The 25474-nt window shown below is 37.6% G+C and overlaps 1 protein-coding gene across 1 annotated transcript in view; it reads left to right on the forward strand.

The window, feature by feature from the left end:
* The window catches only part of cd164 (CD164 molecule, sialomucin), a 71896-nt gene that overhangs the window by 42160 nt on the left and 4262 nt on the right, over positions 1-25474 (forward strand). The window contains exons 3-5 of the mRNA XM_028797608.2: positions 19745-19822; positions 22512-22586; positions 24825-24878. Of these exons, the coding sequence (XP_028653441.1) occupies positions 19745-19822; positions 22512-22586; positions 24825-24878 (207 nt within the window). The remainder of the gene's footprint in view (positions 1-19744; positions 19823-22511; positions 22587-24824; positions 24879-25474) is intronic.

Genomic DNA, 25474 nt, shown 5'->3' on the forward strand with positions numbered 1-25474 from the left:
ATTATTTGCATCCTGATTTTCATTCTGCTTTTCCAGGTGTTCTGGTTATTTAATTCATTATTTACTAATTGGTGGGTCTGATGCTGAAATACAGTAGTAGCCTTTCGTCATTCAGTGCTTTTTGCCTGGTTGTCTGCTCTGTTTGTTTTTAATTGCCATTATTAGGATAAAATAAAGGAAGCAAACTACACAGAAAAAAGGGCAAAACAGTATTAAAACCACAAACAAGACTTTCTCAATGTGTTATAAATACAAAAATCATACTGCTATGCAGAATAAGATAAGAGTAAAAAATTTATACGAGATCAGTTATTATCACTGATTATGAATCTGTGTGGAACAAAAACACGGAACAACATGGCGTTTGCAAAGACTGAGTTAAAAGGTCTTTCTTACTTTCTTACTGATTGCAATATGCTAGTCCACTGTTTCTACACTTAAAAGCCTTTTTTTTTTTTTTTTGGATAAGCAGTTTTAGTTTTTGGGTCTGCTCTCTGCCAAAACAACAGTTAAATGTGTTATACTCACTTGATTCTAGTGGTGCAGTCACCTCTACACCCTGAATTCTTTCTGGGTTATTATACTATATTGAGGCGGGGAAATAAACATTATTCACTCCCTTGTTCCCACATTTTACATTAAAGTAGAATCTGCAAAAATAGGTAAGTTTCTGAAAAGAATACATTTTATTCTTTTGTCTGTGGCACAAAAATGTAATTTTATGGAGAGGATGCATTACCTTTAGGACCAAACTACTGTATGCACAGTCATTCTCCTCAGGAAATGAAATATTTACTTGGTTTTAATTTAACTTTAGAAAATATTGCCGCTTTATTTGTACATTTTTGCTTTGTTATGTCAGTGAATAACTAAACTATTTCCTCTGATAACTTTACTATTTACACATTATAAAAAAATATATGCTGGATAGCTCCCCTTTACAGTGTAACATATACAGTAGATAGGGGAGATGTTCACATCAATTAGGCTGCATCACAGTGTGTTTGGGGAGGAGAAAACTAATGCACATAATTTTAAAGCCAATGCTTGAAATTACTATTAATATATACTTGCCTTACTGTCTACCTCTTGTGACCTCATAATTTTGTCATGCTTGTTTATGTTAATCTTGCAACTATGTACATAACTGTCCTAGCATAACATCAGCGACCCTCCTTAAACTATGCACATTGTTTTGCTTGGGCTCTCTCTGTCTTGTACTTCTTTATTTTGCTCAGTCTTGCACTGTCCCCTCTCTCCTGCTCTTTATTTGCTTCTACCTCTATAACTGCTCTGTTAAAATTGAGCTATTCTTGAATAAGCCTAAGCCCTGACATCAGCATCAGATTAGTGAGTTTTGCATTATTAAATACATTTCTGATTTTTTTTCTCTCTTCTATATTTGTTGTGTACAGAATCCACATTTGCATGAAACACTGGTATGATCATGGCTATTTGCAGAAGCTTCTACATTTGAGTAAATACACCACAATACTTGCTTAGTATAGTCTGTGAAAACTGCTGTAGGGAAAATGAAACATATAAATCATCGGGAGATCTCTGACCTAGCTTCTTCTGAACTTGCATTTGAAGAGAATTTTATCAGCAGGATTTCAAGTTTCTCATGAAGGTTTTCCTTAACTTTTTTTTTTTTATTTTTTTTATTCAATACAATATTGACAAATGTATCATTAAAATACATATAACAAAATGTACATAATACAAAATATCTGAGAATAACATAATGCCAGAGGAGTATTGTCATACATAACACAGGTAAGCTGTATATGTTACGGATAGAGCCAGAAATTGGGTAAACCGAGCATTATCCAGTTAAAGCTCACATTATCTAAAAGACCAGGGTAAAATCTGGATTTATCTGGGTAAAGTGCGACCTAGCCACAGGTTAAGTTTTACGAAATTCATCTTTAACCAGTCAGGCCTGGGTTAACCTAAGATTGCCTAGGTAAATTTAGTTAGGCAATTTATCAAAATTTATTCTAACTTTATTCAGATGTTTTGGATAATGCAAGCTTGTCTTTGATAATGCTGAGTTTATACAATTTTGAGGCTTTATCTGTAACATGTATACATATTAAATACATTTATATTTAAATAACAAATGTAATGCTTTAATTGCCTTACTATAATACAGTAAATTAAGGTCATCGATAACCATAGTTTAAAATTCTGTTCCTAACTCCCATTTTGTGGATAAAGTGTTTTGCAAATAATATGAAGAGATATATTACATAATTACATTCTTTGTTACTTTTTGCATAACAAAATAGGATATCCTCATTCTCTATATTTGTTGTACTATTCATTTTTTGTCCAAAGTCATTCATTAAAGTAAGCCAAAATGTTTTTAAATGTACACAGTTACAGAAAACGTTATTTTCACCACAAAGCTGCATTCACTTAATATATCTGGAATAAATGTAGATATTAAACTATTGCATGGATAATATTTATGAATGATCTTATGACATTTCTTTCCCTTATTTTTGCTAAAATATATCTGTAAGGAAGTGTTCACGACATTCTTCCAATCATTTATTTTGATGTTTACTTAAATTGCACATTAGGAAGGTTTTTTGGTATTAGTAGATCCTTAATAAACTTGTTGTTAAAATGTCTTTCCACAATACTAATCCCATTTACAAAAATTGTTCCAAGGACTTTGTGTGACGGGTGACTTTTTTTAAACATGTATCTCTCATAAGGGTGTATATACTATCTGTAATTGAATCTGTGACTTTTAATTAAACTATAAAGTTCATTTGAAGCAAGAATTCTGTATATGTAATAAAGAGACCACTTTCATTTATGAGTTCACTTACTAATAGAATGTTATTTCTATGCCAATTATCAATAAATAAACTTTTCCTTCTGTGGATTATATGTGGAGAGAGGTTGTGTTTGTAGATAAGTGACCACTAACGCAACAAATGTAAATGGAATTTTGCAAAGTTAATTGAATATTTCCCTACTGCATAAGGATATTGTAATAAAAAGTTAAAAACACTAACTTTTTCAAATATAAAATTTGGTGTTATGTTCCAGATTCTATGAGGTTTTCTTAAATATCTTCTGAACCAATTTATATTCAAAATATGATTGTATGTTGTAAAAATCTATCAATGTTGAATCCACCATCACAATATTTTGTTTTTAATCACATTCTTTCTTATTTTATATGATCTTTTTCTCCAAAAGAAATTAACTGTATTTTGTTTGAAATGATACAAGAGGAGTGTGGAATTTCTAGTGCTGAAAATAAATAAAGGAAACATTGGATAAGCCTTCTGCTTTTGACGGTTAGATTTCTAGCCAGCCATGAGTTACATTTTTTTTTCTTAATGGAGTGAACAACTGGATTAGTCAAGTCAAGTCAACTTTATTTATAAAGCGCTTTACATACAACAGCCGCTGACCAAAGTGCTGAACATAGGCTAAAATAAATTTTAAACAAAAACAAAATAATAAATAAGTAAAATAAAATACAATAAATAAAACTAATTAAAACATAGTAAACACATTAATGTTTAGCACACTGTTTTCACTTTAATGTCTGCTAAGTTTAAATCCTAACTATGTATATTTGTTTTTAACAGATTTTTAGATTTATTTCTTTGTTTCATTCATTTTATTCATCCATGACATTCCTGTATTAAATTCTGGCCATTGATTGTAAAAGTACTGTATGTCAGTAAGGAAGCATTTATCGAGGGAAGCAAAATTTGTGCTGAAGTTTGAAAATAAAATTTCAGATGACATTCCTTAAAGTCATTTAGGTAAACTGATTTTAAAGCTAATCTTTTGTCATATCTTAATATAAGCAATGCTGTTTTATACTAAATTAATTCTTGGAGAATGACTTCAAGATTTTAAAGAGGCATTTTTTAAACATTTTTAGAGACAGAATTAGTATAGTTTGAAAAGTTAATAAATCCACATACAGAATTAAAACTGATATTGGTGAGTATCAGCGGACTAAGAAATCTGGTTCAAAGAAAGGCATTTTTTTTTCTTTTTTGTAAAGATAGTAATGCTGATTTTATTTTTGTTTAGGAGACCCGCTCGTGTAAAGGAGCTTCTTTTTACAAAAATCAATGGAATAATGATTTATGGCTATCGAATGGCAGTAATCACTCAGCAGGTGTTGGCATATTTTCACATAAATTTCGGGGACTTTTTTTTTTTTTTTTTTTTGTACCAAGAGAGATGAAAACAGGCATTGGCCGGTTATTAGTTGTCGAATACAATGACAAAATGCTTATTGTATGCAAGAATTATTAATATAGGCTTATTGAAAAGTACTGGCATTTGGCTAGCAATGATGGAGAATTTGCAAAAAACTGGTAGCTTCTAAAATATATGTCGCTCAATTGTCACTTTTGGGAATGTTAAGGGTTTAGAACAAAAATCTCAGGTACTTAAACTAACACAGGAAATTTCAGGATTAACTGGCAATGAAAGTTAACATCGTTGAAGATCAAATTAAATGTCATGCAAAACCTGTTAGATAAGATTTACAAGACAAAGGGGACTTTTGTGAGTTCAAGAAGACAGTGGTTGAAAAAAGGGTAACACTCTTGAACAATGATTACAAAATACTAGCCTCTATAGTTGCTAAAAGACTGAAATGTGGGATAAATGACATTGTTGACAAATGTCAGTTAAGTTTCCTTAAAAGATCTTTATATACAGTATCTAATAATATTTGTTTGATTTTTAACTTGATTGAATACAATGAATTGTTTTCTGGAGACCCAATGATTCTGTTTCTGGATTTTCAAAAGTCATTTGACACAATAAGACATGAATTTACCTAGGAAACTCTAAAATACTTTTGTATTTTAATGCTTTTTTGTAAGCAGTTATGGCGCATTATAAGGTAAATAATCGCTCAATTAAACTTTCTCATAGAACAGCCCCACATTTTGAAATTCCCTTATCCCCCTGCTTTTTCTCCTTACCTTTCAAATTTTTAGCTTGTTGGTCTTTCAAAGTGAGCTTAAAGGTATTAAACTCCATAAAAAAAGAAATCTAGATCTCACAGGTGGTAAATGACACAACGTTTCTTTTTGAAAAATGGCAGAGAAGTGCATAAAGCACTTGGTGGTGTTAGGTTCCAAAGTAGTGAACTAAGTAAAAACACATATACCTACTTTTCGTGTTTTCAGATGCAAGCTTTTAAATGCTGCAATAAATTATCTCCTTTAAACTTGTTAACATTAAGATAACTAAAACCTCCTGGTTTTGAGTCTAGGATTGTCTGTTCTACAAAATAGGCCTTGAAAGAGAGTCTGAACCATGTGCTAGCCTGTGGTGAAGTCCATGTTTTTCCTTTGAAAGTGACTCGAGAGATGAACCACATGTATCAGTACATCCTTCATTAGGTGACCGAGTGCCACAAAGTTAAACTGTCTGATAGTAATGGAAAGAGCTTTAGCCTAATAAGCATCCTGATTGTTTATGGCAGCCATGTGTTCCCACACATCTTACAGTGATTAGTGCACAAGTGTTACTGTATTTTGAATTGATGACTAACTTTCTGTATGTTGTTGAGTAAACATCAGTGCTGGTTCTTCCAGCTGTTCCAATATTTCTTGAAGCTTATCGCTTCATAGGAAAGTTGCTGGGAAAAATTTGCCCTCAAGTCTTGTTGGTGGTTACTTGTATAGATCTAGCAGTACCACTTGCACAAAATCAGTCACTGAGCTGTACAGTGCACTCTAATTAGGAAAGCATTTTGTCACGAAGAGTTTTTGACCATACATGATATACCATAATTATGAAGAAATAACTTTGACTTGAAATATACCAAATGTGTCCTTTAAGGGTTTCCAGTGGCCAGATCAGTAGCCTGCAAGCATTGGGCACAAGGCAGGAAACAACCCCGAATAGGCCACAGGTCCATCATAGGACCCGTTTGCTTACACATGTGCACTCACACTCATTCAGGGAATTTATAATTTCTAGTAAACCTAAGCTCCCTTCAAGCTACATGACTTTTCCGTTGATTTTTCATTTGTAGATTTTATGTACATAATCTTAACCGAGTTGGAGGCACTCCTGGCCTGCTCTTGACATTCCCAGTACCTCTGTAATACCTGTATGTGTCTCACCCCCTCAGAATCAAACAGTTCTGATTTTTGTCTTGAGCTAAAGGAGTGGCTTGTGAAATCTGAAAGTTGTAAAACTCCAATAAAAGTTTTATGAGGCTCTATAAGGGAATTTTTTATGTGCACTGTGCAACACATACAAGGTCCCAAAATTTGTTTTCATTTAAGTGCTGAATATATTTATAGGTTTGAGACCTAATACAAATTGTAAGTAATACATCGTCACAATGATTGCACATGTGCCAATGCAGTTACCTAATAGAAATTACATGTTGTTAATATATAGCTACATCACAATTTAAATGCAGATTTATGCATGAGGTTTTGCAAGATGGCCACTGACATTTTTGTTCCTCACTCATTTATCTTCTCTCCCGATTATTTTCAGTATTTGCTAAAAGCAATAAATCATTCCAAAGTGCCCATAACACAGATATTAAGGTAAGATAATATGATATAAATAAAGGTTTTTTTTTGTAACCTTATTTTTAATGGGACTTTAACTCATATCTGTCCCTATCCGTCCATCTGTGTATGTACATAAAAGAATGACACAATTATGTTAAATTGTTAGTAGAATTTGAAAAGATTATACCTCCTCTTCAAGGGAACAGGTGCCTTTCTTTTGTACATAGGCAGCTGTAGTGTTATTTTAGTTTACTAACTGAACACAGGGCGTAGTTGGCTTTTTTATATTCTTAAGACTGTCATTTCCATTGAAAATGCACTACTCAAATTGCAGCAGGCAGATAGATGCCGTTTGACTTGCCAGTAGCTGTAGGCACAAATAGGCAGATACCATTCATTGCCTCAGTAACCTTGGCAAAAATCTTATGGAGAGTGGTAGGAGTTGCTAATGAAGTGACTGGCATGTGTAAATGTCAGAAAAGGAAAACTGTTGTTCCCAAAAAAAAAAAAAAAAACGGGTTTCTTGTGCCTTCTAAAAATGATCTTGCTTGGTAAATACCTGGTTTCCTAAATCCCTGCTGTATGTCTAAGTACCCAGTTAATGCTTGGCCTCCTTAAACTAGATAATAGAGTAAACTAGTAATATTATGTTCTGCCTTTAGGTTCATTTAGGTGGAAGTCCCCAGCTGTTGACTTCAGTTAACATTGATTTCTGTAATAAGCCAGGCTATTGTTGTATTTCATCTTACATTAGATATCAAGACATAAGGATTTGTTTATACAAACTGAAAAAACAATTGGAGTTGCAAATGTGTTAATTGTTGATTCAGATATTTTCTAATGTATTAACTATTCATACAATTAAATGTTCTATATATAAATGAACACCGATATTCTGTGGAACAGTTACAGGGTGCTAACTGTGCACACGGATAAAAGTGCACAGAATAAAGCTAATGGTCGCAAGAAATCGCAAAATGGGGGATTCATCTTGTGGTTTGCTTGTGCATGTGCTCTGTGCTGTTGTGGTCTTTCTAATATGGTAGCATTATGGTTCTGGTGAAGTTGCAGCTTACTCTTCACAGCCACAGTCTTTTATTATTCTGGAGTCTGAGAATGCATGTGCATAGTAAACATTGAGGTTTTTCACTAAATGAGTTGGAATTTATCACAGAATTATAGATTGCCTGTGGGATTTCTTTTTCCTCCACTCCTTAAAACAAAGTTCCCACAAGGTTCCTGTGAATTGTCAAGGTATGAGTGGAAGAGTGCTCAGGTTTGACTTCTATCTTGTGCCCAATACTGCTAACAGGCGTTGTGGATTTTCTGATATAAACTGCTGCCCTAAACCAAGCTCTGCACATTCTACAAGGTGAACTTGCAAGCAGTACTAGAATAGAGAAATGTTTGCTATAAACCTGAAATAAATCTGACCCAGAACCCAGAAAAGAATCCGACATTCCCAACTAACTGAAAAAGTTGAGATGAAGCCATTTAATAATGTGCACATACAAACCTTAAGCCCCCTTCACTGTCTGTCTGTGAATTTTTGTGTGGCAATATACAAATGAATGTTGTGGTAACTTCACAGTATTTTCTGTATGTGTGTGAACATTCTTAATATCCACATAAAACACTTTTAAAACGATTGGATCAGATCCCTAGTTTATTTTTGTTGTTGTTGATATTGTAGTACTCCACACTCTTGACATGCAATTTTTTTTAAACTTCATATACAGTATTTTGCGCACCATAAGGCGCACTGGATTGAAAGGCGCACTCTCAATTGCGGGGCTTATTTCTGTACTTAAGCCATACATAAGGCGCACCGTATTATTCGGCACATGCAAAAACAAGGTAACAGAAGCAAAACAATGAGTTTAGTTAAACCTTATTCTACTACGTATTTAAAAATACACTCACATTGTTTTTTGATCAGTTTGTTGTCACAAATCCATCGAAGTCCTCACTTTCTGTATCTGAATTGAACAGATGGGCAAGTTCGCCATCAAACATGCCGGGTTCCCTCTCGTCATTGTCGGAATCAGTCTCGTTGCCGGGTGGCTGTTCAGCAATGATTCCAGCTTTCGCGTAAGCTCGGACAACAGTCGAAGCAGACACCTTAGCCCAGGCATCCACAATCCATTCACATATGGTGGCGTAACTCACCCGGCGCTGCCTTCCAGTCTTAGTAAAGGTGTGTTCGCCGTCTCTCATCCATCGCTCCCATGACGCTCGCATCTTCACTTTGAACGCCCTGTTTACACCGATGTCCAGCGGTTGGAGTTCTTTTGTTAATCCTCCTGGAATGATGGCAAGCTCCGTATTCATTTGCTTCACTTGTTTTTTCACAGTAGCGGTGATATGGGCACGCATGGAGTCGCAGATCAACAAAGACGGTGATGCATGGAAAAACCCACCCGGTCTCTTCACATACACCTCTCTCAGCCACTCTCTCATTTTCTCCTCGTCCATCCAGCCCTTTGGATTGGCCTTAACGATGACTCCGGCTGGAAACTTTTGTTTTGGCAGCGTCTTCCTCTTAAAAATGACCATAGGTGGTAGTTTCTGTCCATTACCGTGGCAACCAAGAACAACAGTGAAAGCCGATTTCTCATGCCCCGTGCTGGTCCCCTTTTTCTCCACAGTATGGTTCACGGGGATGTCAAAAGTGAGAGGGACCTCGTCCATGTTGGTGATGTGGTTGGGCTGGATTTTTTTGTCGGTAATCTTGTTGCTGCAGTAGGTGCGGAAGATGGTCAGCTTTTCTTTGTAATCCGCTGGCAGTTGCTGCGCCACGGTAGTTCGTGCGCGGATGGCGAGATGGCGCCTTTTCATAAAACGAAAGCACCAAGACGGACCTCCTTGAAAGTGCTCGAGCTTCATGTCTTGTGCTATCGTTATTGCCTTCAGTCGAATGGTGACTGTAGAGACGCTTCTCCCGGCTGCTCTTTGTTCAAGAATCCATTGTTCAAGTTGGTCTTCCAACTCTGGCCACCTCGCCTTGTTCCCGCGGAAACTCTTTTTTGTCTTTTTAACTTGGCGCAATTCATTCTCCTGCTTCCTCCACTTCCGAACCATAGATTCATTGATTTTAAATTCTCTCGCTGCTGCTCTATTCCCATTTACAACCGCGTAACTGATAGCCTGTAGTTTGAATTGTGCATCGTAAGCATGTCTCTTCTCTGATGCCATTTTCAGGGTCCTTAGCCAAACAAATGTGGTTTCGCAGTGCACCAGTAGTACAATATACCTACCTGCCGTAGGCGTGGCGGAGGTAAGTGTACGTGGCTTTACGTAATGTTCTGCAATTGGTTTATTGCTGCCAGTGTTCATAGTGTACGTATTACTACGTCCCTATGTCGGCAGGAAATGGTCTGACAGTCAATCAAGCAGAGCGCTTACTAAAATGCACAACAACATTTTTACAGATTTTGGAACTCAGTGCACACATAAGGCGCACTGAATTTAAAGGCGCACCGTGGATTTTTGAGAAAATTAAAGGCTTTTAAGTGCGCCTTATAGTGCGCAAAATACTGTACATATTTGACTTATGAATCTGTTACCTGTTTTGAAGAAATGGTATGTTTTATTACCTTTAGCTGTAAGAGTTTAACTTTTTATAAAGTAACTCAATTGGAAAAAAAAAAACTGAGCACGGATTCATGAAATCTGAGAGAAAATAATTTTGCATAAGGCAGCATACTGTACTCCCCCCCCCCCCCCCCCCCCAAATATGTTCTACAGCTGAATTCTATTTGTTAATTGAAAGCCTAATGTAATTTTCTCCCTATAGGCAGTGTAATGTTCATTCCACTAGAGGTATATACTCTATATACAGTAGGCCCCTGTGACGGTTGCCCGTACCTTTTACATATAAAATGGGGTTGTTTATTCATTGTGTACAGCAGGGAGTGCCACCAAGCCACCAAATGCCAGACACACACAACCCAACCCAACCCAACCCAACACAACTCCGATTCAAAATGAAGGATTTTTAATCCACTCGGCTTAAACTTATAACAATACACAGACTGTTAAGTGCTCTGTCCTCCAGTGAGCTTTGCCCTCTTCCAGCCAATTAGGACTCATTTTAAGGCCACGCCTGGGAATGCTTCTGGGTGCCATACCATGTCTTCCTGGAAGCACTTCCTGGCGATGAAGAAAGTAGGGAGGTCCTCCCCTGATGGTGCCCTCTATCAGCACATAAGGACACTCTCAGGGCCACATTTCCAGACTCTATCTCCCAAGCACCCCTGTGGTTGTCCCAACTGGGTTGCCTTATGAGGACCACTGCCACCTAACACATGGGGATGGAACAGTTTCTTCCTCTCAGCTTCCACTGGTCCATTTACTAAGTTATATCGGCTGGGTGCAAAATTTTTTTCCTGTCCCGCCAGCCACTTTGTCATACTGGTATCCCAGCCGGGTAATAAAACTGACCACAGGGCCTTCTGATCTGGTTGGCATGTGTGTTCTCCTCTTACACCTTCTAGTATAAATACTTTGTCATAAGCATTTCAGGGCCAATGGTGCATTTAAGGTGACAGTATCTCTTTGGCGAATCCTTAGGTACTGCTGGTTTGACTTTGTGTCAAATGACCGGCTGCTCACAGAATCCCGAATGAGGCGCATAAGCTGCATTGTGAAGGAGCATCAGTTATGGCACCACAGCTATGTGGTGTGATTCCCCGAGGGTGATCCGGCTCACAGGATCCTCATTGTTGAGGACCTAAGTGGCTGGGCCAGGTAAGAGGATGCCCAAATAATACCTGGCTGCGGCAGATAGATGGTCATTTCCAGAGGGTGGGACTGGACCGCATGTTTGCCTAGGGGGTTGCCAACCAGGATCCTGAGCTGTCTTGTCATGTAGTGGGTGCAGCAACACTCTATACTGATCTGATTCGGGAATGAAGGGGGGAAAAAAAGATTATTCTCATAATTTATTTATGAACATATAGTAGTCTTTGCAATTCTAACATAACTAATTAATTGCATATTTAAAAAAAAAAAAAAGAAAAAAAAAAAAGTGGTTTGGCTATGGTCTTGGTTAAGCTGAACTATAAAAATGCATTTGCCACAAGTGTAACTTAAATGTAAGATTTTGTGTGGATTTTTTCTTCAGATCTTGGTTAAATGAATGCGCTCTGAGTGACCTAGGCTTTTTAAGTTGTGTTTTGTAGTGGAGCTTAATTGACTTCAGTATAATGTTACATTCACTTTCGTTTGCCTCTGGTAAATCCCATCCTGCAGCCCAGATTGTAGTTTTTGGTGTTTTCCTGTGGGCGGCAATTATCAGGCAGTCCAGAGTGTTTTTAACCTGTGGGGTTCAAGGTTCATCCTTCATTGGATTCACGAAATATGGACCAGTTGGCTTTAATAAACCTGAACATTGACGTCATTGTGTTAAAAATCCTCCTGATACGGCAACGTAGGCAGAGGGAACATCACCACCGCTACTGGATTCACCCTCAGCATGTGTGTAATCTATGAAGAAATGCAAAAAAGGACAGCACCGTATAACACTCCGGTCAACCAATATGTGAGTCAGTGTTAGCCCTGAAGAACGGTTACTTGTCACCTTGAAGTAAGCAAATATACAATCAGCACTCGCATATGCACTCAACCACCGGCAATAATAATCCGTGGTAGCAAAAGTTACAATGCATCCGGAAAGTATTCACAGCGCATCACTTTTTCCACATTTTGTTATGTTACAGCCTTATTCCAAAATGGATTAAATTCATTTTTTTTCCTCAGAATTCTACACACAACACCCCATAATGACAACGTGAAAAAAGTTTACTTGAGGTTTTTGCAAATTTATTAAAAATAAAAAAATTGAGAAAGCACATGTACATAAGTATTCATAGCCTTTGCCGTGAAGCTCGAAATTGAGCTCAGGTGCATCCTGTTTCCCCTGATCATCCTTGAGATGTTTCTGCAGCTTAATTGGAGTCCACCTGTGGTAAATTCAGTTGATTGGACATGATTTGGAAAGGCACACACCTGTCTATATAAGGTCCCACAGTTGACAGTTCATGTCAGAGCACAAACCAAGCATGAAGTCAAAGGAATTGTCTGTAGACCTCCGAGACAGGATTGTCTGAAGGCACATATCTGGGGAAGGTTACAGAAAAATTTCTGCTGCTTTGAAGGTCCCAATGAGCACAGTGACCTCCATCATCCGTAAGTGGAAGAAGTTCGAAACCACCAGGACTCTTCCTAGAGCTGGCCGGCCATCTAAACTGAGCGATCAGGGTAGAAGGGCCTTAGTCAGGGAGGTGACCAAGAACCCGATGGTCACTCTGTCAGAGCTCCAGAGGTCCTCTGTGGAGAGAGGAGAACCTTCCAGAAGGACAACCATCTCTGCAGCAATCCACCAATCAGGCCTGTATGGTAGAGTGGCCAGACAGAAGCCACTCCTTAGTAAAAGGCACATGGCAGCCCTCCTGGAGTTTGCCAAAAGGCACCTGAAGGACTCTCAGACCATGAGAAAGAAAATTCTCTGGTCTGATGAGACAAAGATTGAACTCTTTGGTGTGAATGCCAGGCGTCCCTACAGTGAAGCATGGTGGTGGCATCATCATGCTGTGGGGATGTTTTTCAGTGGCAGGAACTGGGAGACTAGTCAGGATAAAGGGAAAGATGACTGCAGCAATGTACAGAGACATCCTGGATGAAATCCTGCTCCAGAGCGCCCTTGACCTCAGACTGGGGCGACGGTTCATCTTTCAGCAGGACAACGACCCTAAGCACACAGCCAAGATATCAAAGGAGTGGCTTCAGGACAACTCTGTGAATGTCCTTGAGTGGCCCAGCCAGAGTCCAGACTTGAATCTGATTGAACATCTCTGGAGAGATCTTAAAATGGCTGTGCACCGACGCTTCCCATCCAACCTGATGGTGATTGAGAGGTGCTGCAAAGAGGAATGGGCAAAACTGGCCAAGGATAGGTGTGCCAAGCTTGTGGCATCATATTCAAAAAGACGTGAGGCTATAATTGCTGCCAAAGGTGCATCAACAGAGTATTGAGCAAAGGCTGTGAGTACTTATGTACATGTGATTTCTCAGTTTTTTTATTTTTAATAAATTTGGAAAAACCTCAAGTAAACTTTTTTCACGTTGTCATTATGGGGTGTTGTGTGTAGAATTCTGAGGAAAAAAATTAATCCATTTTGGAATAAGGCTGAAACATAACAAAAGGTGGAAAAAGTGATGTGCTGTGAATACTTTCTGGATGCACTGTATGTCATTAGCAAAAACTTACAAACTGTTTTGAGTTCTCCATTATTATTTTGATGATAATGTACATGTCTCTGTGTGTGTGTGTGTGTGTGTGTGTGTGTATATATGTATATATACATATACATACACACACACACACACATGTTGTAATCATGGGACATGTCCAGTCATCCAGAGCATTAAATGAATGGTATTTAAACACAATACAGATGTTTTCTTCACGCTCATCTGGATTTTGGCAGAAATTGACGCCAAGAAAAAGCTGCATGCAGCGTTGTTTTGATGCCGTCCGAATGCACATCTGACTGAACGCAAGTGGTGAAAGCCTGTGTGGATGGTCTGATTCACTGCAACGAGCAGAAAAATGCTTATTGTTCAATCCATGCTCACCAGATGCTATAGATGGCAGAAAAACGGTCAATTCAGACATCCGTGTGGACAGGGCCTTAAGCGGTGCACAGTGAAATCTTTGCCTTTTACTCTAGACAGTATTGATTATCAATTTATATATTGGTATTTTGTTTAGGCATTATTAAGGCCAGTGTGTGAAAGATTTCTTTAATAAAAATAAATGTTGCAAACATTCATAAAATAAACATTTTAGATAAGAAAATATAATTTAAAGTTTTCATAATGGAAAGCTTCATTTGTATTGGGTAAACACTTGCAGTTAGCTCTTAACAACAAAAAACACCTTTTCAAATATACTTCATAAGCTTTGGTGCAGTGAATTAAAAGCTGCTGATCAGCTACTTGACAATACAGTACAGTGTTTATGAAAATTGTTCAGCTGATAAGTAAATACTTTGAATAGCTTGAGTCCTTGTGAAATAACTCTAAGTATAACTGAGCACATGAATTGCAACATTTTCTCAAGAGGTTACATAAGTATTGTTAAATAGCTTTTGTAGTTGCTTTTTTTAATATAATGCTCTAAATATTATACATTTATTGCTAAATGCTAGAGATATGTGATACGTTTGGCTGCATGTACTTTAAAGAGAAATACTGTAAAGAAAAGTAAACCTCAGTTTTCCTTTGTTTAATGCTTGTCTTGTCAATACAAGGTGCAGGGTGTTTGAAACGTTTTGTTGGGGGTGGGGGACGTGGTGGTATTTGACTGTTCTTTGTCACTAATTTCACTGTATAACTCGCATGCCTTTTTTTTGAAATGGTAAGAGAGCATTTGAATCCCTCAGTGGTTCTGGTTATAATAAAAACTGTAACATTAAAGTAAATTTTTGCCTTATTAGTGTGATTTATATACCAAAAAAAAGACCTGTTCTTGCTGTCTTAATTTTTTTAATATCTTTATTTGGACTTGTGATCTACATCAATGGGAAGGCAATTTTAAAAGGACGAGTTTCAGGTGTTTTTTTTTTATTTTTTGAATGAAGAGTATGGGTATAATGAGAGAGGGAGTTCCGGAGCTAAGGCGCAGCATAACTGAAAGCCTGACCTCCCGTGGAAGACAGGTGGACTAAAGGGGAACAAGAGGACCAAAAGTAGAAGAGCACAGTGAATGGGGTCAGTGTGTAGTCTTTAATATGGTCTTTTAAATTAAGTGGGAGCCAGATCATGGAGTGCTGCAAGTGAGAACAGGAGTCTTAAGGTCGATATGGTACTTGAGTGGAAGCCAATCAAATTTGTATAGAATAGGTGTAATGCGACTATGAGCCAGAGTTTAACTCTGTAAAGGTTGCAGCAGAGTTTTGAGCAAACTACAGCTTGTTTACAAGTTTAGTTGACATACAAGACAACAAAGCATTACAGTAGTCTAGCCTTAAGATGACAAATGCATGAATTAGTGTTTCAGTCAGAGTAGAATAGTGAGGGTCAAATCTTGATATACAGTGCATTCGGAAAGTATTCACAGCGCATCACTTTTTCCACATTTTGTTATGTTACAGCCTTATTCCAAAATGGATTAAATTCATTTTTCTCCTCAGAATTCTACACACAACACCCCATAATGACAACGTGAAAAAGTTTACTTGAGGTTTTTGCATATTTATTAAAAATAAAAAAACTGAGAAATCACATGTACATAAGTATTCACAGCTCAATACTTTGTTGATGCACCTTTGGCAGCAATTATAGCCTCAAGTCTTTTTGAATATGATGCCACAAGCTTGGCACACCTATCCTTGGCCAGTTTCGCCCATTCCTCTTAGCAGCACCTCTCAAGCTCCATCAGGTTGGATGGCAAGCGTTGGTGCACAGCCATTTTAAGATCTCTCCAGAGATGTTCAATCGGATTCAAGTCTGGCCTCTGGCTGGGCCACTCAAGGACATTCACAGAGTTGTCCTGAAGCCACTCCTTTGATATCTTGGCTGTTTGCTTAGGGTCGTTGTCCTGCTGAAAGATGAACCGTTGCCCCACTCTGAGGTCAAGAGCGCTCTGGAGCGGGTTTTCATCCAGGACGTCTCTGTGCATTGCTGCAGTGATCTTTCCCTTTATCCTGACTAATCTCCCAGTTCCTGCCGCTGAAAAACATCCCCACAGCATGATACTGCCACCACCATGCTTCACTGTAGGGATGGTATTGGCCTGGTGATGAGCGGTGCCTGGTTTCCTCCAAACGTGACGCCTGGCATTCACAACAAAGAGTTCAATCTTTGTCTCATCAGACCAGAGAATTTTCTTTCTCATGGTCTGAGTGTCTTTCAGGTGCCTTTTGGCAAACTCCAGGCGGGCTGCCATGTGCCTTTTACTAAGGAGTGGCTTCCGCCTGGCCACTCTATATCATACAGGCCTGATTGGTGGATTGCTGCAGAGATGGTTGTCCTTCTGGAAGGTTCTCCTCTCTCCACAGAGGAGCTCTGACAGAGTGACCATTGGGTTCTTGGTCACCTCCCTGACTAAGGCCCTTCTCCCCCGATTGCTCAGTTTAGATGGCCTGCCAGCTCTAGGAAGAGTCCTGGTGGTTTCGAACTTCTTCCACTTACGGATGATGGAGGCCACTGTGCTCACTGGGACCTTCAAAGCAGCAGAAATTTTTCTGTAACCTTCCCCAGATTTGTGCCTCGAGACAATCCTGTCTCGGAGGTCTACAGACAATTCCTTTGACTTCATGCTTGGTTTGTGCTCTGACATGAACTGTCAACTGTGGGACCTTATATAGACAGGTGTGTGCCTTTCCAAATCATGTCCAGTCAACTGAATTTACCACAGGTGGACTCCAATTAAGCTGCAGAAACATCTCAAGGATGATCAGGGGAAACAGGGTGCAATTTTGAGCTTCATGGCAAAGGCTGTGAATACTTATGTACATGTGCTTTCTCAATTTTTTTTATTTTTAATAAATTTGCAAAAACCTCAAGTAAACGTTTTTTCATGTTGTCATTATGGGGTGTTGTGTGTAGAATTCTGAGGAAAAAAATGAATTTAATCCATTTTGGAATAAGGCTGTAACATAACAAAATGTGGAAAAAGTGATGCGCTGTGAATACTTTCCTGATGCACTGTATGTTCCAATATTTTTAAAAAGTTGTGCCAGAAGTGATGCATCAGTGGTTATTAAGCTGCCTAGTTACAAGTTAAATATGTCCCTTCATTTAGAGCAAAGTTCTAAATGACATGAGTATTTTATATACAGACTAACAAAAAAGTGTGCCCACGGGCCATATTACTTCTTTAAAACGAGCACAAATAAAGTCTACAAGTGAACACATGAACCAGAGAATTCTTAGGTAAGAAATATAATTAGTTGCGTTGTCAAGATACAGGCAAAGAAAATACTCCAGAAGATTGTTTAAAAACCACTTTCTTGTACTCTGAAGGCTTTTAAATCGGAATGCCTCTAGTACCTCTGCTACTGTCAGCTATAGAAGTCTTCATTCAGCAGTCTAAAAGTTGACTGGTTTCTGTTATCTGCTGCTTTTCACTATATGTATTTCTTTAAATATAACCTGATTAACAGGATATTTTAAGCAATTTAGCTCAAGGCTTCATAGTACAATCATTCTTGAACAAAGATTTCTACTACTTCCTAATCATAAAACACCTAAGCTTTTAGAGCAATATTCCATCAAACCTGCACGTCTGTGTCCATTTTGCAATACTCTGCAAGGAAACAACAAATTCAGATGAACAAAAATGTTCACAAATAAGTGTCATTTGTGATGACACAATAGGTAACCATAACTGAAACCAAGGAAAAGAAAAACGGAAAAGCCTTAGTAATACTCGGTCAAAATAATTACTACAATTAAATAATATAACCAAGTAATACAACAACAGCATGTATTTATATAGCACATTTTGATACAAATGGTGTAGCTCAAAGTGCTTTACAAGATGAAGAATGAAAGGTTTATATGAAACAAAAATAAGATTAGGCAATACTAAGTAACAAAGAATAAAAGTAAGGTCAGACGGACAGGAGAAAAAAAAAAAACACTCCCAATAGGCTAGAGAAAAAGAAAAACCAAAATCTGCAGGGGTTCCGAGGCCAAGAGACCACCCAGCCCCCACTGGGCATTCTACCCAACATAAATGATCTAAATCATTTATCCATCTAGAAATTGATCCATCATGGTACAGTGATCCCCCGTCTATCGCGGCAGTTATATTACAGACCCATCAGCGATAGGTGAAAATCCGCGATATAGAAAGACCATATAAACAAACATTTTTTTAATAGTTTAAGCCTTAAAATATCCCTCCCACTCGCTTTAAACACATGTAAACCTATTAAAACACATTTTGTAAACACATATGATACGTGGATGTCGGGCTAAGGATATGAGTTACATCCCTTTATTTAAAAAAAAAAAAAATCTTGGCAGGGAGACGAGGCGTGATCTTCTTGGAGGACAATTTGACTTCCCGTGAGAGACATTTTAACATCACGCAAGGCAAGGCAGTGAGACAGAAGGACAGCTGCTGTATAGGCTTTTATATGATTGACGTGCAGAACGACAAGCAGGACACGCATCTTGGCAGAAGCAGCGCAAAGACAGCAGCTGAACTGATCGCATCTCTTTAGCATGCGTTCAGACACCCCCCCCCCTTCACAACGCAAGCAGCGTTATAAGTCCTGTGAGAAAGATTTAACCATGCCCGGGGCAGGAAATAAAGGACAAATATTGTTTTTACAAAAGTTTTAAAGCAAAAATGAAAATAATGCATATGTAACAATTCCCATGAAAGTAATCTCTTCAAATTGTTTATCCGGTAAACCAAACCGGGGGGTGGGAGAGCAAAGCAAGCAGGGGCCGGAGCCCCGTAGTAATAATAATAATATTAATAAATCCACGATGTAGCGGGGGCGCAATAGCTGAACCGCGATATAGCGGGGGATCACTGTATTCAGTTTCATTATTATGCGGCTGACATCCAGCTTTATATTTCTACCAAACCACCTTAGGCTTGTTCTCTATCCTCTTTGGTTAGTTACCTCCATGATATAAAAATCCGGAGGGTGCATCATCAACTCAAGCTTAATAGTCTGAAAATTTTTCTAAATTGGACAGGTTAACATCTGTTTTGTTTACACCCTCAAGTTAAGAGTCTTAGTGTTGTTTTTTACAGCATTCTCTCTTTTTAATCTCGCATTAACACTATATCCTGTGCTGCCTTTTGTCACCTTTGTAATACAGTACTTTGGAATAATGAGAAGTTAGGACTTCATAAGATCTGTTGTCATTTTCAAATCGAATAAGCAGAGTAAATAGGGGTTTGATTTCCAAGATTTTCTAAATTAGGAGTAGAATTTTAAAGATGATTTAGAAACTGAAAAGAAGTTGCAGAGGGAGAGGGTGAGAAAGTGTGAACTTCAAAGAAGTGGTGTAAAACTGGTATACTGTGAAGTTACCATAGGAAAATGCAAAAACTTGTGGTAATAAATAATTATAAAAATCACCATTGACTTGAATTGCATTTAACAGTGGTAAAGTAGAAAATAAAGTTGGGGATAAATTAAAGCATTTCTCTATTTCTTTCTTTTTAATAGAGAACAGCACAGACTATTGTATGTCATCAGAAAAGATCCTTGAAGCAAATTGCACCAGCCTGAATGAAACCTGCCAAGGTAAATGTGTAAAGTTACCTATAATAACTGACCCATATCTGGTGGCACAGTTACAGCAGATCACTGCTCCTCCACTGTTGTAATGAAAAAAAACAAACTGGGTTTAAAAGGTAGGCAGTACTGTATTTTCCCCAAGGGAGAAGTTTAGTTTTGTACAGATGATCAAGAAATAAATGAAATATTAAAGTGAATTAAAAAAATTGCATTACAAATAACAACAAACCTCCCACCCTCCACCAATAAATGGCTGAAGAAAACTGCTGTCTTAGAAAAGAGAGCGGTCATAGTGAGGCATTATAAAGGCATATTGCTGCAGACATAAAGGAGCCTGAGTAGCACTTCTTGACACACTTCTGTTGAACAATTTCTAGGCTGTAAGTTCTCAGTGATATTGTATCAGAGAGGGGGTGTGCAGCTTTGTTCATAATGGCCATTTTTCTTCATTCTTTTGTCCAGTACTACTTCCAGTAGACCACAAGTGCATCCTGTAACTGAGCCTGCCTTCAGCTGAATTGGTGGGCTTCTCATAAAATATTACCAGCCCAGTGTTCTACAGCATAGAAAATCCTACTGGCTATCACAGAGTTACAGAATATTGTAAAGGATGTCACTTGTCAAATTAAAGAAATGCAGTCTCCTAAGAAAGTTTGTTCGGCTTTTTCTTATTGTTCCTCAGTTTTGGACCAGTGTATAGCAGTGCTACAGTCTAGCATAATTATGCTTAGTTTAAGCATAATGATAAGCTTTAAAACAAAGCAATAAACATAGAAAATATAGTGGTAGGAATCTATTATTTTTTAGTTTATTTTTTATTACAAATTATCCAAATGAAATCAATAAAATACACTTTGATTTACATGATGTGGCTTTGCTGTCCCTTTCTCCGAAAATGTTCCTTCCTACCTGATCCAAGCTGTGGAATACGTTACAGCTCAGCCGCATAGAGTAGTGGAGTATTGCAGCCTCACTTGTTGTCATCCTTTTGCAATTTTACAGGAAAGTTTACTGTCAAACTTAATTTTCTGTGCATAAAAGACTCCAGTGACAGACAACTGTTTTGATGCAGTTAAATTGTAACAACCACTACTAATAATAACAATTGAATTTGGAGAGTTGTTCAGTATGATGTACACAGAAAGTCAAATAAAATACACTGTAGGTGTAGCTCTGCGATAGGCTGAATGTGTGTAGTTTTCTTGTTTTGAATACTAATGTAGAGGACTGTCCTTAAATCATGGAATTAGTTCCACAGATTGGTACCCACAAAGATAAATGAGCATTTGCTGAGCGCCTGGCCAAAATGTAATTAAAATAAGAGCCTGAGCTTGTAGATTACACATATCTTACTTATAAATTGATGTTACCTTGCTGCATACCTTACATCTCCATTTTAATATCCCTCATTATAAACCTACAAACAATAGAAAAAGGTCAGATGTGTCAGAAATAGCACATCCAAAATGAATATTAATTTCCCAAATTCAGTGGCTAATTTATCTTGATCACATCAAAATGTTGCTCTGCAACCGTAAAATCCCACTACATCACATGCCATACCTTCACTTTCAGTATGGTGTCTAGACAAAAGCTGGAGGGTTATGCTACTGTACATACTTTCACAGGATTGAAAATACACTATATTTTCTTTGGTTACAAGAACTTACAGTATCACAATTCAATTTAGGATGTTTTTCTTTCCCCTGTCTGCATAAATATTACATATACTATATTACATTTCAACGTACTTGCTTAGATTGTAGTGATGATTGTTGTGAGCTTTGCACCTTCTGCTAAAGCCAGATACGGACAAGTTTAGATAGATAGATAGATACTTTATTAATCCCAGGGGGAAATTCACATACTCCAGCAGCAAAAAATAATAAATTAAAGAGTAATAAAAAATGCAGGTAAAAAACAGACAATAACTTGAATAATGTTCAACGTTTACCCCCTCTGGTGGAATTGAAGAGTCGCATAGTTTGGGGGAGGAATGATCTTCTCAGTCTGTCAGTGGAGCAGGACAGTGACAGCAGTCTGTCGCTGAAACTGCTCCTCTGTCTGGAGATGACACTGTTTAGTGGATGTAGTGGATTCTCCATAATTGATAGGAGCCTGCTGAGTGCCCGTTGCTCTGCTACGGATGTCAAACCGTCCAGCTCTATGCCAACAATAGAGCCTGCCTTCCTCACCAGTTTAAGATCAATCATTAGTTTCTACAGCTTCAGTATATCTTAAAGATTTGGCAGTTCTGTTCCTTTATATCCTCCTAGTTTGTTGGCCACCATGGCAGTGAAAAATGTTAAATGGCCAGGAGCTTTTCAGAGAAAAACCGTTTAGCATTTCATCAGTAGTGGGCACAGGCAATGAGATTATTCATCCTCCTGTTAAGCTAAGTGAGCTGTGCCAAATTTTTATAGCATCTTTCATTCAGTGACTGTATTAAATACTTTGTATTTTCTACACTTTGTACTTTTCTAAACTTTGTTTTGTATTTTGACACACATTATTGGATTTCATTTCATCTATACTGTAAAATAATTTAATCTTAAGTTATTTTATCTTGGTGAATATCTAAATTAATTTGATTATTAATGATATGTAAATGATGTTTAGTTTTATATTTTTTTGTTACATCTTAGTATGTTGCTGCCATTGCTGCATCTTTTAACTTTTTTTCTTCACTTCATAGCAAACCATACCACTGTTGCACCAGCTACTACAGCCAACACATCAATCAACGCATCAACAGCTGCATCACCTACAGGTAACTGAAACTGAGTGAAAGTTGCGTGTAACTGATAAAGTAATCTCTAAACAAACATGGCTCTTTGTACCTTTTAACTCTCCACATCTGTGTCCAGAAATTTCAACTGCAGCAGCTGACTTTGTGATGCACTTTCATGGAATACAGTAATCTAGAAGCATAATAGCTGTCACCCTTTCATTTACCAGGTGTGCCTTTATGTGACACGGATTGTTGCCATCTCACATAATTGCATATTTTCAGAGATAGCAGCTAGGCAATTGTTCAAGTTTTAGTTGTGTGCACCTGGAGCAAACAACATAAAACAAACCTTCTACATATATAAAGATCATTCAGCATGTACAGAGAAATACAGATATACAGTACTGTATTTAAATTGTGTGAGTGTGGATATATTCATGAGTGCCCCCTAAGATGGACTGGTGCCATGTGCAGGCCTTTCTCCTGCCTTATGTTCAGTGCTGCCAGATAGGCTCCTGAAGTCCTGGGTAAGTTGAAATGGGGTTGAGAATGCTATCATTTTTAGGATTCTTAATTGTAGTCCTAGATTCCAACTCCCCTTAACCACTATGGACACTCCACAAAGCATCACTGGGATAGGCAAATAATACTAATAAAAGAGGAAAGCGTAAATGTTGGAGTTGATATGAATTTTTGTCAATTCAAAGCAGTACCATGTGCCAAAACAGGATAATAAGGCAAAACAAAACTTCTTGAAACACAAAATAATCGATTTAGTCAGCAAATATGTACAATAGCAAGGATATGCTGAGCTCAGATAATGTCTTTCGCCCTTGGATTCACATATCAAAATTGATTAGGAGCTAAAGCATAAATAATTTGCTCTTAAATTAATTTTAAACATGTATCCTTGACATTTTAATTAGTTCTTTATCTGAAGTTTGTAATGTAAGCTCCGGAGTACATGCATTAATAAGTTGTGTGAGGTAAGAGTCATATATGGCTTTTTATTCTCTGTATGAGACACAAGTGTTAAAATAGTCTGTAAACGTGACGGAGATACAGAGATTTAAGATATTTAGGTAATGGTCAGACTTCATTCTTCTTGGTTCTCCTGTTGTGAAATAACTATAAGCACACTATTTCAACGAAAACTGAAAAGTTAGTCCTTTTTCCAGATATTATCGAATTATGCCATATTTGAAACCTGAAAGCCCAAAATTGTTACGTTTCCCCTTGATAGTTCCCTACTAATCATATGTGAATTAATTTAAAGCTGTCGAGGAACCAGTAAGATTGCAATAATGTTTACTTTTTTTTACCACAGGCAACTTGAAAAATCACACCTATAGTATTAAAACAGGCCAGATGTTTTGGTGTCAAAGTCTGACATCTTATCCATTTAGTGCCACACTGCATACCCACAGAAGCCTAAGTTTGAATGAGGAGACACAGTAGTAAAGGCAGCAGTGCCAGCAAAGGCCAAGTGACTGTTTTAAGTAAGCCGTCCTTGATGACCTTGCATGGCAGTCCTGTTTCTGCAAGAGTTTTCCTCAAGGTATTTGAGGTTTCTTCTCTCATCTCAAGAGACATTTAATTGGCTGATGTGAATGAGTATCTGTGTATGAGTACAAGCATTCCCTGTGAGAAATGTGCCTTGTTGAGGGCTGTTTTTACGTTGCACCCACTTCTCCATGTCCTGAAATTTGAGGCCAAGCATGGTTAGACGGGGATAGGCTAATTGGTTAAAATGATAGTCATCTGTAATGAGAACACAATAGTTTAACATAGCCCTGTTGTTGATGACGTTGCCAAGTTAATTACTTCTTTATAATATGAATGAGAACATCACTGTTCTGAGTAATTTATTTACTTTTTTTTTTTTTTACAAAACTAATGCAATTGTGGATAAAATAATGAAAGAATGAAATGAATTAACGCTTTATTTATAAATGCAAAATAATGTAATTTGCAGTAGATGACGATGCAACAATCAATTTTTTTACTTTCTGTACCAAATATTAATGCACTCTGTCTTTTCCTTTTTTCTGACTTTTTGATCATTCTACATCTGCTGTATGTGGAAACTTCAGCTTTATTTTAAAAAGTTGTTACAGACCTCTGGTGACAATAATCTTAGTAAGAATACTGTTGTGCTCTACGTTGTGCCAGAGTGTGATAAACACATTTAACTCGGCTTGCAGTGGAATTGTGATTTGCCTAAAACGTTAATAGAAACGAGGCTAAGGAAATTACTCATTCTGTGTCTTTTTCCAGCTCCTCATAGTTCAACAGTAAAACCTACACCCACCACCACTGTTCACACATCTGGTGAGTACGGAGTGATTCCATGTTCATGTAAATGCTTTGAAGTAATGCTTACTTTTATTCCTACTTCTTTAAACTATACATTTATTCCAATGATGCATGCTTTTTTGGTGTAAAATGTGCTAATGTTCTTTATTGTGTAAAGATCAAAATTGATTCCTCCACTGGTAATTTGCAGCAGCACCTATTTCAGTTGTCTTACATTTTAACACGTTTTTCATGTTCTGCCGATTTTTTTTCATTATAAAAGAATTTGTAGTACAGCGTGGTCCAGGAAGGAGAGTCTTTCTAAGAGCAAAAATATATTCCAGCAAAATACTGTATATAATAATAATTCTTTGCATTTATATAGTGCTTTTCTCACTACTCAAAGCGCTTAGCAATTGCAGGTTAAGGGCTTTGCTCAAGGGCCCAACAGAGCAGAGTCCCTTTTGGCATTTACGGGATTCGAACCGGCAACCTTCCGACTGCCAGTGCAGATCCCTAGCCTCAGAGCCACCACTCCGCTTGTCATATACATATATACAGTAGGCTGAAGGCTGTCAATTTCTTTTTTTTGTATCAGGCTGGCAATTGTGTTTGCCAGTTCAATTGAAAAA

This window comes from Erpetoichthys calabaricus, chromosome 3 (genome assembly GCF_900747795.2).
Source record: "Erpetoichthys calabaricus chromosome 3, fErpCal1.3, whole genome shotgun sequence".
NCBI lineage: Eukaryota > Metazoa > Chordata > Cladistia > Polypteriformes > Polypteridae > Erpetoichthys > Erpetoichthys calabaricus.